This window comes from Lactuca virosa, chromosome 7 (assembly GCF_052849685.1).
Source record: "Lactuca virosa cultivar CGN04683 chromosome 7, Lactuca_virosa_CGN04683_v6, whole genome shotgun sequence".
Taxonomy (NCBI): Eukaryota; Viridiplantae; Streptophyta; class Magnoliopsida; order Asterales; family Asteraceae; genus Lactuca; species Lactuca virosa.
In genome coordinates this window covers 142,673,837-142,693,211 of record NC_136432.1, presented here as the reverse complement: position 1 = coordinate 142,693,211, position 19,375 = coordinate 142,673,837, and the positions used below count along the sequence as shown (strand labels likewise).

Below are 19,375 nucleotides of genomic sequence, written 5' to 3'. Positions count from 1 at the left end.
CCGGATGGTAGTGTTAGGATGATAAATCCTTGAACCTTAATGTGCATACATTCATTAAAGGATCATTATATACATGATTTATTTCTTACGACCATTAAGATTAATGAAAATCAAAACATGCACAATACGATTCAGAAAAAAAAGTAATCACAATAGGAATCGGTGAATAATGAATAAATATCCATTGTATTGTAGTAATTAACCATGATTTTGAGATGTAACCGTGTTTAAACAAAAATACCTGAAGTGGTTTGATTCTAATCACTTTATCTAGTTAGTTATTGATTTATGTCTACTGAGTTTATCATCAAAACCCATTTTTGTTGCTTTGTGTGTGCCAAGTTTATCATATAATCAAACATTCTAATATTACTATCGTTCTCCTAGTGTTTGACAATATGGTTTACCACAACTATACTGTTACACAATTAGGTTCGCTGTCTAGTGTGTATAATAATATGGCTGCGATAAAATCAGTTTTACGAATTTAAAAATTTCATCGATATTTATATATAGTTAATCACACATCATGTTTATTCTTAAAATCTTTGGTGGACTTGGTACCATTTTGAATTGATTGAGTCTATCTATGAACAAAATTATTGTCTAGCAAACAACTGAATAACAAATGGTTTTGGCCTAACGGTAATTATAAATAGATTAATTTTTCGTTAAAGAAAAAAAAAACAAATGAATACAAATGACTTTATCCGGATCATGTAGGCACCAATTGCCATGGTAAAGTCACTTAAAAACAAAATTGCCGTCTCTAAAATAAATTAAATACAAATGTCTTTGATCGATAAGCTCAATTAAAAACAAAATTGCCGCCTATAAAACAAATTAAATACAGAATGTCTTTGATGAGGTCAGGTTGAAACTAATTTGCAGTCTATAAAACAAATAATTGAACATATTATATAGATGTCCTTGAGTGGGCCATGCAGGAACAAAATGGCGTCTATTGATATTTAGTCTTAGACGGGGTCATGTAGGAACACAATTATTCTTTTTCAGAAGATAAGTATACAAAGGTTGTGGAGTATGTCATGTTGGAAACAAATTGCTGTCTATAAAAAAATTATGCACAAATTGTCTTTCCTCTGGTAATGTAGGAACAAAACTGCCATTTAAAAAAAACAAATTAAATATAGATGTCTCTGATGTGGCAGGGGTCCATCTCTCTTTCTGGGAAGAAGACTACCATTTAATAGGTTGACTATAGAGCTTCAATATCATTTATGAAACAACCATTGCAATCTGCTTTTGCTTTTACTTCAACAATGATTATGTTCGATGCTACTGGACCAATGAAGGAATCTCAAGCCTCCACCTCCTCCTCTATGGAATCATCACAACCATGCCGTCAGTTTGAATTTCCTGAGATTCTGTTAGCAACCAATAACTTTGACGAGTCATTAGTAATTGGGAACGGAGGTTTTGGAAATGTTTACAAAGGCAACATTCTTAACGGTTCAAGTGTCGTTATTGCTGCTATTAAACGGTTGGATCCTGAGTCAACTCAAGGGGCAGTAGAATTTTGGGCTGAAGTTGAGATGCTTTCAAAGTTGCGTCACTGTCATCTTGTATCCTTGTTTGGTTATTGTAATTATGAAAAAGAGATGATCCTCATCTATGAGTATATGCCCAATGGAACACTTGAAGACCACCTCCATAAACTTGGTACCCCTCTTTCTTGGCTTCAGAGACTCAAGATCTGCATAGGTGCTGCACGTGGGTTAGACTACCTCCATACAGGTACAGGGATTGAGTCGGGTGTTATACATCGTGATGTTAAGAGTTCAAATATTTTGTTAAATGAAAGTGGGGCGGCTAAAATTTCGGACTTTGGGTTGTCCAAAATAGGCCCAACCAACCAGCCATCTACATATGTCAACACACTTGTTAAAGGAACTTTTGGGTATTTCGATCCAAATTATTTCACAACTGGAAGGTTGACTAGGAAATCTGATGTGTATGCTTTTGGGGTAGTGTTGTTGGAAGTGTTGTGTAGGAAGCGTGCAGTGGATAGAAGTCTTGATGAGGAGCAATGCGGTTTAGTGACATGGGCTCAAGATTCTGTCAAAGAGGGAAAACTAAAGAATATAATTGATTCTGATATAAGGGGTCAAATATCCACAAAATGTTTGAAGGAGTTTATTCGAATGGTAGATAGATGTTTGCTTGGAAATCCAAAACAACGACCTACGATGGCTGAGGTTGTGGTCAGTCTTGATTCTATACTAACATTACAGGAGAAAACCAATAATTCCTTGCAGACTTCCGGAAAAACATTATATGAAAGAATGCTTGATTTGTTGCCCTTTCCCTCCAACGAAGAGAACTCTGGTATTTCAAGCTCCTATTTAATTATGCACGCAAATACTTTAAATTTTCTCCCAACGTCAAAAAACAAAAGAGTACTGACGTTGATTTGTCAATCGACATTATAGTTAGTAGTTTTGGAAAGATTGCTGAATGATAGTTTATGGCGTTCATATCTGTCCAGACTTTGAGAGCAAAACTTTTTTATGTGACATAACTTGCAAAATTATAAAAAAGACTAGCTTCAAGTTTATGCCTTTTACCTTCTTCTCTTCTCAACTTAGACAAAATACTTTTTTTGTTCAGCAAATATACTTTCTGTCTCTAGATCGTCAGACAAATGTTTTGTAACAATGATTTTTTTCAACTTATTCAAAATTAATTATATATTCAGTATATACACACTTCCCTTCCATGTGGTCGACTTCTATACATATCCGTATTTTATTGAAATTGACATGAACAAGATCACATCGTATAAGAGGTCATTCTAACATTGTAACATAATACATGTTTTTACATTCCTTTTCTGTTTTTATGGAGTCAATGGTAATGGAAAGTTGAATCAATATAAGAATTTGATGTGAACAAACTATCAAAGGTATTTCAAGCCTTGTCTTGATATGAATCATCATTAAGAGAATTATGAATTACTTTATAATGTGGGAATGATAAGAATGGCTTATATACTGAACTCTAAAAATCCATGTATTATACTTTTAAAACAAGAAAAACACTAGAAACCAATTATATAGTCGTTTATTACAGTACTGTCTGTTATTGGTCTTTTGACTATCCAACTTTCACAAGTAACAGTGTAATTGAGCCTCTAGGAGTCAACACATTTGTAATAAACAAGCACTACGTTATGCTTGAGGCTCAATTACACTGTTACTTGTGAAAGCTGTGGTCATCAACTATGATATGCTTGAGAAGTTGTATGTGCAATGTTTTAGCATCACAAGTCCTTCTAATGCATGTTCTTCATCACATTCATCTTCTTCTGTAAGCTAGTGGGTGCAATAAAAGTATTTTAGTATACTATACTCTTGCTTTCCTTATTCTATGGGAATATACCTTTTGTTGAATGTAATATCTGACGATGTAAAATGGGTATACTAGTCGAAATCCTACGGCTTTCCTGGAGTCTATGAGGAAGTGTGCATGAATTGAAGAGATGCAGCCTATTACCTAAAGTAGTTACAATTTTAAACATATCCATTGATTGTAATTAAGAATAGTACTATAGAGACTTTACAAGTCACATCAAAACCTAGTGAAAAAAATAATAATTGACCGAGTATATATGGTGTTGAAAAAGTAACAATAGCAATCATATAATATTTTTTTATTCCTCTGTTTCAGCCCATGGTGATGTAAAATTATCAAGTGATAAAAAGGGAAAGAGTCCAAACGTTGGTGATACAATAAAAGCTGACAACAAATATTCCTCAAATCCTTCTCCGAATTTGAAAGCGTTTAAGTTTGCTGATCTGCAAAGGGCAACTAAAAATTTTAGTCAAGACTTTCTCTTGGGAGATAATGGAGTTATGTTCTTATGTTGGGTTGACAAGTTCACATCCGTTCCTTCAACAAAGGGTGTTGGGATTGCAGTTGCTGTTAAAAGGTGTCAAGGTCTTCAAGAATATGAAGTAAGAATCAATCCACATCAATTTATACTATTTATTAATAGGGAAAATACCGGGTATAGACATTTTTTGGGGTTGAATTCAGAAATATAGACACAAAAAGTTGGATTTCCGAGTATAGACATGGATTCCACGGAGGTAGCTGCGAGGTGCTCCGCGGAATGCACTGTAGCTCCACGGAATAACAAAATCATAAATAAATCAGGGTATTAAAAAAAAGAAACTCAAGATCCATTCTTCGGAGATACCTCCGAGGAATGAATCTTCAGAAAGAAAAAAAAATCACCTCCAATGATTCTTTTATGTAAAGATCTCTAATTAAAAGACCAATTTTTTTCCACCTCACATTCATTCCAAACATTGTCAAGAAAAATTTATACTATCATAATCTTTTCTTGAAAATAATTAGTTGGCGAATGAATATAAACCCCGAAGAATCGATGTGAAAAAAAAATTCTGAAGATCCATTCGTCGGAGCTACCTCCGCCGAATGAGTTCATTTCTCGAAGGTAGCTCCGCGGAATGGATCTTGAGCTTTTTTTTAATACCCTGATTTATTTATGATTTTGTCATTCCGCGGAGCTACAGTGAATTCCATAAAGCCCCTCGGAGCTACCTCCGCGGAATCCATGTATATACCCGGAAATTCAATTTTTTGTGTCTATATTTTAGAATTCAACCCCAAAAAATGTCTATAGCCAGTATTTTCCCTTATTAATATAATAAAACTTGTTGGAGGTTCTCTTAGAGACTTGTCTCCCAGAGTCTTTATATACCATTAACATCAACATCAACCTTACACCGAATACAAAATCATCATTTACAAGAAGTAGCACATACAATATATTATCTGAAACACCATGTTAACTTAAGTATTAGCCAAACTATCCTAGTTTCTGTCTTGTTGAGAGCTCCAAGTAGCATTGTCATAGTATGGTTGCAGAAGTATTACTAGAACTTCATGAAAATTTCTTTCTAGATGTATACCTTATACTTTGTAGTGAAACAAAAAGAAACGAGGATAAAAGATGGTAAAACGGTTTGTGTTCTAGGAAAGGTCTTATATTATTTATTATCATGTGCCTGGGAGAAGGCAAAAGAAAGATAACAAATTCATCGAGAGTAAATAGGTTAATTCAAGTCCGAGGTAGTTAATTTATTTCGAAAAAAGATGATAAATCATATGCTTTCGATTCTATTCAAATGTTTCGACATTTATGAGAATGTCTTAGAGAGAATACAAAATTTATCTACCCTTCCTTTATGTTCTCTCCAGAAAAGCTCGAGAATATGCAATTTTTTTTTGTTTCTTTTTATTTCTTTCAAAATTACTCTTTTTGTCTACAAGAAAGTGACTCAAAACGACATATTTATTTGTTAGGTAAAGAAAAACGGTAAACGAAAAACAAACATGTAAAATACAAGAAATCAGAAACGAAATCAAAACACACAGAACACAACACAATATTTAAGTGGTTCACATTATCTTGCGATAGGCTACGTCCACTGTCGAACCAGAGAGAGAGATTTTATTCCAGCTATTCTGCTACAATGTTACAGATATGGCTGTTCATAAGTATATATATACAAGAAAATTTGACCTAAACCTAAAAGGTCAAGCCCAACCGAAAAACACTAATAATAATAATAATAATAATAATAATAATAATAAAGACAAAAAAACAAAAGAGAAAACATTGGTCTGCCCAAAACTTTCCGGTCTTTAAAATTCAAATCTAATGAAAAGGCTGCATATTTAACATTATTAACAATAGGTGGAAAAGAACATGACCTTTCAACCATATTGCATATAGGTAGATTGTGGCTGTTACCGGTGACAGATGAACAAATGTGGATCTAATGATAAACTTTAAATTGGATTGAACTTAAGCCTGTATTTCTTTCAACATCTTAGTTTTAAGTTGTAAATGCAACTCATGAGTCATTTTTTCATAGAACAATGGATCGTCTAAAACAACGATTTTTATCGGATATAAAAAAGAAAGAAGCTCATAGAAGTCGAAATATGAAAAAATAGTATGATATGATAGGCGAAATCTCAATGCTAAATGTTTTGTTGATTAAAATCCTTTCAATGACTAACTTTAAATTTTGTGAGATCAGACAGTGGCAGGCGTATTAGGAAGTTTGGCTCATCCAAATATTATTAGTCTTTTAGGACACTCTAATGATAAACCACACGAATACTTGCTTGTTTACGAGTACATGGAAAAGAGAAATCTTGATCACTTCTTATTTGAAGGTAATATATATTATTGGATTATTTTGACTTAGAAGTACTTTATCTAACATGAACAATTTTGCAGATGCACCACTTTCCTGGGGACGACGACTTATATTATTGATAGGAGTAGCACGTGCACTTGCGTATATACATTCGTCAAGCTATCAAGTGATACACCGTAATGTTAAACCCTCTAATATATTCCTCGATCAGGTAGTCTTAAGCTATTGAAGATTTTTAGTGGTGAAGGAACCACTTCCAAGCATTTGTTTTTTTGCCATGAAAATTAACAAATTATTTTTCTTGATTATGCAAGGATTTTAATGCAAAACTGGGGGATTTTGGGTTTGCAAAATTTGGGTCTGAAATTCACAAATTAGATGCTACTACACGTGTTATGGGTACCATTGGTTATGTTGACCCATCGTATGTAAAGACAGGTAGGCTCCTACAAAATAATATCTATTCAAGTGAACTTCTACCACATTTGCGATTAATTTTTCGTAAGAAAACAAATCATTCTTCCAGAGTTTCAGGATGAGCCCATTTTAGATAAATATGGAAATGTAAATATGAAGAAAAAAGACCATCCTTGAACTGTTTTTTCTATAAGTATATATTTTCACCGGAACCATGGATTGTTAAACAAATATGCCAATTTGTAGTGATTAATTTAAAGGTTAATCTCTATATTGTGATCATAAAAAAATACAAATTACAGGTCATCTGACTATGAAGAGCGATGTCTATAGCTTCGGAGTGGTATTGCTGGTAACCCTAACAGGTGATGGGGCATGGGGGTCGCCTAATTATCAATTAAATTTGGCAGAACTGGCAGGTCCATTCCTAACAAGTAGAAGCAAGCTAGATAAAATAATGGATCCACGTCTACAGAAAGATTACCGGCTAAAAGGTGCTTTCAAATGTGCTGCACTCGCATTAAGATGTGTAGCTACCGATTCTAAGGATAGACCTTCAAGTGAAGAAGTTTTGCAGCGCTTGGAACGAATATATGCTCTAACCAAATAATGTAACTGTTAAAATATGAACTTGATACTTTGGTGCAGAGTCGTTAAGGATTCTTATGTTGGCTAGAATTTGTCAAATTGCAGAAAGCTTGAAGGTCTCAAATAGCACTACAAGAAAAAGAGGTATCAGCGATGAATTAGCCACCAAAAAAATCCCTAGCTACTCAGTGATGGACTTGCAAGGGTTTAGCGACCAAAGTTATATTAATGTGTAATACTGAATTTCAGATGTGGTTGATTCAATGGATTCTTTTCATCCGGGAAAAATCGGTAGCCGATTTTTTAATTCCCTCCCATTTATTTGGTTCAACTTTTTGTTTCCCTCCCACTTATTTCGTTCCCCCCATTCATCTCTCCCAAATCGACACCCTCAACCTCTCTTCCCAAATCGACTCCCTCACTTCTCCTCCCAAAACTTCTGTAAATCTTATGTAACATTCTTTTACATTTAGCCCTTCGTCTTTCTCATCCTCCATTGTGCATCGAGATGGCGCCGATCGATCTCAGGTTACAAAATGCGAGAAACCCTAGCGATAGCATCATATTCATCATCGACGACAACAAATGTCATCCCACCAGCCGAAGCAGCTTGGGTTAATACATATGAAAGATTATCACCGCGCTGAAAATCATTCACCCCTCCTTCTCAGGTATTGACTGGACATCTTTTTTTTTAGTTTGCTTTCTATTAATTCTTCTTCCCATGTCAATCCAAACGAAATCAATGTTCATGAATCTCATGTCGTACTAAATAGTTAAAATCAGAGTGATAATATATTGAGCTGTTAGAAGCAAAATCATTGTTTAGGATTATGAATCTCATATTGAACTAAATGATTAACCTCAGAGTTATTTAGTTGGGTTACTGGAAACAAAATTAATGCTCAAAGACCTCATATAAATTCATCAACATCTTTCTAGGAGAAAACAAGTTTTTTTTTTTCATATCCCTGAAGGTTCCTTAGCCCCTCTCATTTTTAACACGACCTAATGGATTTGTTGGTGAATTCCCTGCACTCTGCAATTCCAGTTGTGATATCTAGAGTTAACCAGGTGGATACAGCAAGACTTGATGTTGAGATGTCAGCCATGTTGAAAGAGCAATTAGTCAAGGTTTGCTCTGAAATGAAGGTATATTATCACATAGTCGAGGTTTTTCTTTTTGTTTCCATCTTTAATTTAATTACCAAATCTTATCCTTTTGGGATTAGCCAGGATTGTTTTTCAATACGAAGCTGAGCTTGATGCTTTCCTTGAGTTTCTCTTCTGGAGGTTCTCCATTTGGGTTGATAAACCTACTCCAGGAAATGCTCTCATGAATCTAAAAAATAGAGATGAGCATGTCATGACTACAAGAGGAAAAAGTAAGAAGTTTCAAATATATGATTATATCCATTCTATCATGTGCAAATTGTGTGGGTGTGGCCATTTAGCCTTACATCTCAATTAATTTCAATCTATTCTCTAGTTAGATCATGATTGGAGGGACCTGAACTCACTATTGCGTAAAAGATATGGTGTTGTGTTACTACAGTTGGTGGACAATATATTTGGACTTGTCTACAATCTTTTTCTGGTTTTTGTCGATGGGGTGATTTTAATTAGATATATGCTATTCCATGTTTAGATAGTTGAACCTAATAAGGTATAATTGCAATCCTCCCCTCGTATTCTGTTAGTTTTTATATTTTAGTGCTGCTACAACTTATTTATAACTAACTATTTAAGTGACATAATTTTATTATAAAATGGTACTAGATGTCAGCAAATACTTACTTGGGATAAGGGAAAAGAAACTTGGAAGCACATACAATATAAAAGAATATGGCTAAATATATTAGGCATATCCTGATATATGATATATTTGAATCTAGAAATTAAGACATCATTATTAGTTGTATATTATTTACAGGTACAAGAATCTTAGTGAGAGAGCCCTGGACATATTCGCCCCTACACAGTCAAATTGACGTATTTGCCCTTCTGGTTTGCTACTAGTACCAAGATAAACTCCAAATGATTCACCCGAGATGGAAAACTAGTGCAAAGTCTCTTATAAGGTATAATGTTATCATCAATTAATGGTTTGTTTTCCTTTTAAAATGATTTTAGTTTTAATTGTAATTTATTATATACATTAGATTTATTTTGTAGATTTTGGTTATAGATTTAGAATATTAAAACAAATGATATAATTGGCAATCAACGACAAAAATTTTTGGTTTTATGAGTTTTCTTAAAAAAATTATATTGTAGCTAAATAACTCATCAATGACGGATTAGCGACAAACATCAACGACAGATTAACGACAAAATCCAGAGGTTCCATAAGCAATTTGTGACTTCGCTAATCCGTCACTAATTTGTCGCTAACTATTAGCGACAAGGTTTTTTCGACTACCAAATTTCGTCGCTAATCCGTCGTTGATGGCCTTCAGCAACGGATCAGCGCAGAATTGTCCGTCAGTGATACCTCTATTTGTAGTAGTGTAGAAGCTGAAGATGTTGATGATTGTTCGTGACTAAGAAAAAGATGTTGGGGCTAGATGGAGCAAATGTTCCAAGTATAAGAAGAATAAGATGCTTAGGGTGCATTTAGTTACAGATAAATGGGCCATTTTTTGGAAAAAAGTTCCAAGAAAAATGAGAATTTTAAAAACGTGTTTAGTTCATCGATTTTTCTCGGAAAATAAAAATTTTCCGTTTTTTAAAACTACAAAGAACTTAGTAAATTTTGGAAAACCGATAATCATTCTTTTCCACATTTTTCTAATTTAAAAAATATAAACATACACCCACCCCAACCCTACACACTTCTACATACCCCACCTTAACACCCCCAACCCACACACTCCTAAGAGCATCATGGGGGTTTAATCAGAGTTGAATAGATGATTACTAGGATTGAATAGAAGTTTAATGGAATGTGAGTGATGACATGGAGGAGAGTTGAATGAGAGAGTTGTATGATCATTGAGTGGTTCAATATATTTAATCTTTTCTTTTCCAATTAAATTTCAAACAAAATATAGAAATCCATTAAACTTTGTAGAGTTTAATGGAGTGTGGATGTTAAAGAGTATAGTTGAATAAAAAGTGAAATGTTGATGTTGTAGTGATGTGTCAATCCATTGAACTCGGTAGAGTTCAATGGATTGTGGATGCCCTAAGCTCACCTCAACCCCACCCCCACCCCCACAAATACACACACCACCACCACTACCCCCCACAAACACACACACACACAACCACCCCCACCCCCACAAATAAACACACACACACACACGCACACCACAATTACCCCCTACAAACACACCCACACCCACCCCCTACAAACACACACACACACACACACATACAACCACTCCATCCCCCCCCCCATAAACACACACCACCACTAGCACTACCCCCACAAAAACACTCTCACACACACCACTACTGTAAATTCCGACCTACCATCACATCCACCATTACCCTGTCACCGCCACAATCACCTATGCCACCTTGTCACCACCGTCATACCGCCGCCACCACAACTATCGCCATCATCGCCACCACGTTGCCGCCGCCACCACCACAATTATCGCCATCATCGCCGCCACCACCACCACCATTGTCACACCCCCAAACCGGATGGCAGAAACGTCCGGGGGTGGAATGAGAACATAGTATCACAAGTACATAAACAACCATCATATCATATGATTATATCAGTTACATGACCCAAATGTTACTTAGTATCATAATACATTACAAGGTTTGCATGTTATCAAATAAAGTAGTTCTCGTAATGATATTTGGTGTTTTGTCTTCAAAAGTAGCTCCACTGATCCGAGCTTAATTGTTTCCTGAGATTACATGCCGTTTTAAAAGTCAACATAAAGTTGGTGAGTTCATAAGAGTTCAGTTGTAGAAAAATCCGATATTTTTCCTTAGATGAAAATTGTATCTCCGTCTTGTAAAAAGTTTTGTATTTGTACGCCTTCAGCGTAAAAGAAGAATGTATGTGTGTAGTATGTATCCAAAAGCATTAATAAAATAAAAGTTCCCATAACTTCTAAAGTTATAGAAAGTGTGACTTGTCATGTGATTTTTATTATCCAAAAATCGAGTGTATAAGTAAATAACCATACTTATAAATGTGTTTTGTACTAGAATTTCACTATTCGATGTTATAGTGAGCCCTTATAATCGAGCTATCGACTGTAATGCTGCCCGCCATGATGCTTCTTCGGATGTCGTGAAAATATTAAGACAATTGTCACCCTTGACCCGTCGATCGTGGTTGTAGCTAGCAACCATAGGTGGGGGTTGTCAATCCCATATAGATCTATACACAATTATCCCGCTCACTTAAGATTTAACGATTATAAGGTCCGAGTCTTAGCATAATGGTTGAAGAAATATCTCACATAACCCGTCGAAAGTATGTTATTATAGGTTGTAAATGAAATTAAAGTTTTCCCATGTTCAAAGTGTTGTTCTACATGTATGTTGGTTACCCAGTGTATAATAGTATTACCCAGTGGATAATGGTATTATCCAATGGGTAATGGTTTTATCCAATGTGTAAACACAAAGTTTTAATCTTTCAAAACTACACTTTTGGTAAAAATGTTAGTTTGTGTTTATCCAATGTGTAATAATATTATCCAATGGATAAAGATATTATCCATCATACAATAGATCCAATATTAGAAGCTTGTGCATATGAAAGAATGAGACTTGTGTGTTTTCTTTGAAAACATGAATGTATGTATATATTTCATAAATAGAACATAAACATGCATGTAAGAGTCTTACCCAAAGGTTAAAAGTTTTATCCATCATATATTAGATCTAGGACCTTTGTGTAAAGTCATTGTCCAAAATGTATTTTGTTTGCATGGCATGTAATCTCCTCCGAAAGTGTAAAATGAGTGAAAATGTAACGACCCAATTTTCAAAAGAAAATTTTCATTTTTCAATAGCCAAAAACACTTTCCATAAACCATAAAATCTCAAATACATTTTTTTTCAAATTCATATCAATAACAATGTTATTTCAAAACATCAGAGTGTCCCATAAAAACGCGTGAGAGAGAGCGCACGTCGCGTCATCAAACCTTGCCCTTGCCGTTAGGGTCAGATGAACCTGAAACAAATCCACAAACTGTAAGCTAATGCTTAGTGAGTTCCCCAAAGCATACCCCACACAATCCACATAATCACATAATCATATTAGCTATAAAAGCTACATAAACGACATAAGCCATGCATACAACATATAGGGATGTCATGGGCTTATCCCCAGGGTCTTACTCCAGGATGCCCTACATGCAACAATGTTTTAACCTCCATGTATCAAGGCATGCTTCCCATCAACTTTCCACAAGTCAACTTCTTTCTCCTTCCTCTCTCTTAGGATCGCCCGACCCCCCCCCCCCCTCCAACACACCTCAAAAACTTCATTTTCCTTCACTTAGTCTCAAGAACTCCTCCTACTTCTTCCTCTCAAAAAATCAAACTTCTCTCATTTTTCCTCTAAAATTTAGTGGGTGTCTGTGTACCGTCTTCAAAGGAGTCTTCTTCAAAGGTTCATAAGTTTGGTAAGACCTTCATGTAACTCTTGTAAATCTAAACATTATTATGATAACAACTCCTTGTTTACACACTTTTGTTGTGTGTTAAGCTCTTAGAACACCACCATTCTCGAGAATCTCTCCAAGACAAGGCTAGGCTCTAAAATTTCCTTCTTCTTCTTCTACCTCACGAAATCAACCAAGGTGAGCTTCATACCCCACTATTTTCGTGTTTTTCATCCTTTTGGGGGGAATACAAGTCAAGTTTGTTTAAATCTTTGGATATTTGCATGCACTTGTGTATTTATGTAACAACTTGTGGTTGAAATGTTCAATACCTCATGCTAACACTCCATAAACTCGAGATTTACAAGCCTCATGAGACTAGAGTAAATCTATCCTTTGGAAAGTTTCATGTATCATGGTTATGAGTTGAAGATAAAAACAAGTTCTCAAATAAAAAAGGTGCTTAATGTATGTTAAAAATGAAAGACAATGTTAACAACATATTTGTGTTATAAAAGTTTGTGGGGTCATGTTAAAACACCTAAAATGGTGAAAATATGGGTGTTACACTAAAATATGGTTAACTTTGGACATATGCATTTTTTTTAACACTTATACTTACAAAAATGTTTGGATGTAATAAATTTCAAGATTTTATGTGTATTTTGGTGAAAATCGTGATATGCTAGAGTCACAACAAAATGTTATATTTGGTGTTACAAAAGTCTTAAACTAAATTTGGTGTGTTAAGCAAACTACAAAACTTGATTATTTTACTAAAAATAATTTTTACTAGCAAGATAGTCGTAATATGTTGTCACCATTTTTGCGGGTTAAAAACTTAGAGGATTATGCTATTTACACAACTTATTTTACAAGTAGACAAGTCCATAAATGATTATTTATAAAATGTGTTATAAATAATTTAACCAAAACGGTATACAAAACAGAATTATTACGACAGAAAAATCTGTGTGTCATAATCTGCCCATCATAAAGCTTTTAAAAGTACAAGTATAAACTGTATGTCATAAAGCTGTAAAACGCGTGTCATAAAACTCCAGTCACGAATTTACACTAGTAATGTTATTTTCATTATTCAATAATGGGAGTCAAAGTTCGCGTAAATTTGTTAAGTCACTTGTGAGACTTTCCTTCGCCGTACCTACCTAGCGTACACCGTAAGTCCTGTAGTTATAACCAGAGTCTCCTGGAGGGAGAGCGAGGTAATTGTGTATAGATCTATAGGGGGTTGACACCCCCACACCTGAGTTGTTCACTACAGCCAGACGAGGCCAGTCTAGGGTGACAAATATCTTACCGAAACCGACACCTGAAGAACATCATGACATGCATTTTAGTCGTATCAAGCATGGTAGTAACGACTCACATAGGGATTAACAACGTTATTTTGGATTTACGAAATTATGCACTTCACTGGTTTTATAAAATATAAAACTACACTCATATTTTTGTATATTAATATCACCATCCCAGTCTTAGGGTTTTTAGACTAAAATTTTTCATAAAACAGGAAATATGTCATTTTCTGGGAACACACACTCTCTCTAATTACAAATAAAAGAAAACAAAGGACACCGCATGCAATTATTCACAGTTTTAGAACGAGACTTACAAACCATTTTTCACAGAAAATATCGGATTTTCTGGAGTTTTACAAATTATTACAATCAAAGATGTTGCAAAGCTTTTTATACAAATATGCTTATGAACTCACCAACTTTTTAGTTGATGCTTTTCAAAACGACTTGTATTCTTAGGGACTCAGTGAGCAGGTATTTGGGCTATGGATTTTGGATATTTGCTACATTTTGGAACATCATATTTTATGTCACTATTTTTGTAAATTTGTGAACAAATACAATCTGTAAACAATGTATGTTGGTATCTTTTAATGTATGATGTTTGGTTACTGTGTTTCATTCATATTCAATTGTTATGATACTATACAATGACGTCATCCGCCCCCGGATGTTTCCGACGTCCTGGTTCGGGGGTGTGACAGACTGGTATCAGAGCATTGTTTATAGTGAACTAGTATATCTAACCATACAAGATATACAACTATAAATACAATGGGACTAAAACACTCTGATTAAAAGTATACTTTAAAAATATAAATATTTTACCAAAGTGTACACACATACATGCATATTAGAAAACAATATGTAACATCGCAATTTTCAAGACAAAAAAATTTCATTTTGATATAATAATTTAGAAAACATTTATAAGAAAACATCATCAAGTCACATCATTTCATAAAACCATAATCTCATGTCTCAAAGTCATGTCATAAAAATAGTAATAAAATCAGAGTACAATCCCATAGATCTCAATATGCGGAATCCTGTGTGTATGTGATGTACAGCTACCGCGCCGGCTCCTTCCTCTACGCTGAAGATGTACCTGACACAAAACTGAAAACTGTAAGCGCGGAGCTTTGTGAGTTCCCCCATCATACCACATACCATATAATAACATAATGTCAGACATATCTGGGTGCCCGACCTACCCAGCTGAGCATACCGGGGTGCTCAACCTACCCCTGTCAGACATACCGGGGTGTCCGACCTACCCCTCGGTCCTAACAACCGAACTTGGGGACTATTCCCCTCCTACTACCACTACCACATACAACATATCATACTAGCACATAAACATCTCAGGTAGTAGCACACCTAGATGAATATCACAAAGACAATCATCTAACATACAACTCCTACTGGTGGGTCGGCATTGTGGCCGTAGACCCACCGCTACTGGAGGATGTCGTGTAGTATCTGTTGGATTAGGTGTCTAAGTTCATAACTATTCCTGGAATGTACTTGACCCGATTGGCATGGTCCATTTGGGTTGCATGGAATTGCAACACTTGGATAGACTAAATGAGAGAAAGGACACTTAAGGATTATTAATATATTATAAGTTCTAATATATTAATAATATTATTTAATTAGTATTGATCAAAGAATTAATTTGGAATTAATTAAGTGATCAAAAGGAGACTAATTAAATATATGGGGTTGATTGTGTAAATCATCTATTCTTGTATAGTGGGCTAATGATCCATGGTTTGTATGGATTGGGTTAAAACCCATAAGGTGCTCCATGGATAATCCATGGAGGTTACAAACCCATGGATCATGGAATATGGAAAGCCATGACAATTAGGGTTTACATGGTGTAACCCTACTTGTGCCACAACTATATAAAGAACCCTATGCAAGCAAAATCGGCACTATGACTACTACTAGTACAAGAAAGAGGGCAAGCCGATTTTGAGGTGTAAGTGAACTTCTCTCAAGGTCATTCCAAGTGTTGTGGTGTTGTGTGAGACATTTGAGGCATCACACTTGAGGTTCTAGGGTCACAAGGTTCTCAAGGAATCCAAACCACAAAAGGTATGTTCTTCTTCTAGCATTTATGTTTAAAAGTTCCCCATGCTATGCTAGATAGTTGAAGAACCTTGGAAAATCAATTTTGCATGTATCTTAGTAAAACATAGATCCAATGTTTCTAGGTTTGCATGTACACCATAGGAATGTTAGAATGCTCAAAACCCAACAGTGGTATCAGAGCCTAGGCTTGTTTGTTTGATACTTGATGCAAACTTGTTAAAAAAACTCAGTTTTCTGTATTCTGCAGCATGAACTCGTCGAGTCCATGGGGGGGACTCGACGAGTCCATGAGTAAATTCAGCCTACTCGTAGAGTAGGTTTGTGCACTCGACGAGTAGGAGCCCCTGAATGCAGATTTTCGAGTTTTGCTGTTGGAAATGGACTAGAAACATTACCCTAAACTGTTTTGATGTTATAAAACTTGTTTTAGATGGTGTAATGGTTATGCTAATCCATTTTCAATAGCTATTATCGAAATTTCAAGTTTTACATGGTTTATTTATGATTCTTGAAATTGTTGATATGAACATTCATGAACTTATGAGTTTAGAAGTTCATAGGAATTATTTGTAACTTGCTTGTTAGTTTAATTCTTGATCTTGATGTGTTTTAATGGAATCCATAATTTATCCTCAAGTTATGGATTTTACCTAAAGTCACTCTTTTAAAGTCCATTATTAAACACGTAGGTTACATAAAATGAAAAGTCTCTCATTTTATTAATCCATTAACTCATATGTTATGAAAGATGAAAAGTTTTGAAAGTTACAAAACTTGCCCTGAAGTTTTGGGACATGTAAAGTCACTTTAAAAACTTTAGTTCCAACCCCTAGAATTTTAAAAGTTAAAATTCAACCATTATACTTTATAGTATTATAAGTTAATAATATATATATGTATAAAAATAAGTCGTTTTACCGTTAGTAGGCCTCATTCACGAAGTCGGTCTATAAGGGGGTATAAGGTTGTTGCCTATAAAATGGCAGCTTAATGGGTGTCCACTCTCACCCACTGCTTCCTTGACTGGTGGAGGGTCGTTAGCCGAACGGGTAAGACAAGGACTTTAAATCCTCATTAAAAGTATGATGGAATATAAAGTAACTAAATGCTTTATAAAATTCCCAATCTTAGTTACTTTAGGAAAATGTGAATAAGGTGCTAACCCATGAAATTACACTTTACACTTTGATTAAGTCGTTAGTGGAGTGTGTGTGGTTAACCGACACACTAACATGGACTTAACAAGGTAGGCAAAGGGTAACTTAATGTTTATAATAGTATCAATGGAGCGTGTGTGGTTAACCGGCACATCGATTGACGGGTAAATATTAAGGGTACCAAGTATATTTGCATGGTTATTCACACCTTGTTTTGTGATCCTCGGCATCCCAGTCACAAAACCTGAAGGGCACACTCGAGATTGAAACATGCCATTGAAAAGTTCAATGAATCTCAAAGGATCTAGGAGTTTCAAAACCAATTAAAACCTAATAATTTATTTCATTTTTCATGGTGGAAATTGGTGAATCATCATTCACCTACCTTCAAATATTTTATAGCTTGGATTACGACATCCCTCTTCTAAGTTATCAAATATTGTGTTGGGTCCTAGCCTTAATATTTCATATTGGGTGTTATATTAAGGACTTTAAATCAACTATCTTTAATATCTCCCAAAAGATGTCTGCTTCAGACAATTATGATCTTCCCAAAAACTCTTGAAGATGATGTCCCGAAAATCATTCTTCACTCCCTCCACCTCCTCCAATCATTCTCCCTAACCCACAAGTTCTTGAATAGTTCAAGGTCACTCAAGCCCTATTGGCAAGCAAGGTCTATATGTGCTCACATCTTGGAGATAAAGTCACATATTGACAAGTCGGGAGAGTTGGGTGTCAAAGTCTTGAGAAAGTTGGTTGTTCAATCACTTTCTAAGTCACACAGTGAGTTCCTTTGGGACTACTATGTAACAGACTATGACATGACCCTAATGATCTTATCTATTTGCTTGGTGCTGCTGAATTAGCAATGATTTGGAGCTCTGGTAAAGCAATTTGATTAGTAGATCAACTTCCAAACTACCATGGACATTGACAATTGGTAACATTGGATATCTAGAAAAGCCTTTTCTTCCCAATGGAAAGGGATCAGCCATAGTCAACTTGGTTGACCAAATGGTAAAGAGAAAGGCTAAGTCTAAGATAGTCCTGTGTGCCGTTCCCAAAGGGTCCATATGTTTCTGTTGCCAAAGGAAGGGGCATTGGTTGCGAAGCTGCCTTAACTACCTGAAAGATCTGAGAGAAGGTCAAGTCAAAAGTTTGACTCTACTTCAGGTAAGTCCACTATATAACTCTATTAAGTTCCTATTTTGAGATTCTTATTACATGATGTGACTGGGTCACATGTTGAAGTTTTAAGAATCAAAGAAAAGAGAGGAAGCTTAAAGAAGAGTAAGTTGATTCTGATCGCGAAGATGGATTTCGATCGTATGGTTTGGTGATCAGAATTTTTGAGCTGCTGCTTAAGAGTTGTGATAGATTGCTTAGGAATAGATAACAACATAGTTTTCATATGCATTTGCATTGTAAGGGTAAGTTTTTCCGCAAGTTTAAAATAAAAGAAAATGTTTGATTTTATTTATTTTAAGTATCCTTACAATGGCATTTGTGAAAAATTGTTGTTTATATGATTCCATTGATAGCAACATTGGAAAATGGATCTGATTCTGTCGTTTGTGGTAGTGTCATAATTTACCAAATAAGGAAAGATTCTCATCGACCAAGTTTCAGTTGGAAAGAAACTTGGAATCATGCAAGTTGTATTGTATGATGAATGAGAATTTTCATCTTTGGAAAATTAAGAGTAGTTCCTTATTCACATGTATATGTGAGTCAAGTGAAGGACTAAGGGATCGAGTACACATTCTTGTGCACTGGTTAAGTCCACCACAAAAAGATCGATAAGACTATTCACCATGATTTACTAAAGTTTAGTAAATATGGTTATACTTACCAGTTTAAGTATAATTCTGAAACATTGGAAAAGTTTCAATGTATGGCAGGACGAATGAGAAGAATCAAATTAGGTAGAAAGATAAAAGTTTCTCAAATCTGAAAAGATGGGAGAGTAACTTAGTATC

At 35.0% G+C, this 19,375-nt stretch overlaps 1 protein-coding gene across 5 annotated transcripts; it reads left to right on the top strand.

Annotated features, from left to right (window-relative positions):
* The first annotated feature begins 1,243 nt into the window (after positions 1-1,243).
* Positions 1,244-9,451, top strand: LOC145124679 (putative receptor-like protein kinase At5g59700). 5 transcript variants are annotated; one of them, XM_079060102.1, is made up of 11 exons: positions 1,244-2,349; positions 3,691-3,977; positions 6,099-6,237; positions 6,302-6,432; positions 6,536-6,659; positions 6,941-7,249; positions 7,332-7,897; positions 8,278-8,378; positions 8,459-8,611; positions 8,720-8,892; positions 9,160-9,451. In XM_079060102.1, exons 1-6 carry the CDS (start codon positions 1,284-1,286, stop codon positions 7,246-7,248), a joined length of 2,055 nt encoding a protein of 684 aa, XP_078916228.1. In that variant the 5' UTR covers positions 1,244-1,283; the 3' UTR covers position 7,249; positions 7,332-7,897; positions 8,278-8,378; positions 8,459-8,611; positions 8,720-8,892; positions 9,160-9,451. The 5 variants fall into 5 exon arrangements, with proteins under 5 accessions (XP_078916228.1, XP_078916225.1, XP_078916229.1 ...); XM_079060099.1 differs by having other exon boundaries at positions 8,716-8,892; XM_079060103.1 differs by lacking the exon at positions 8,720-8,892 and having other exon boundaries at positions 8,301-8,378.
* Positions 9,452-19,375: the final 9,924 nt, after the last annotated feature.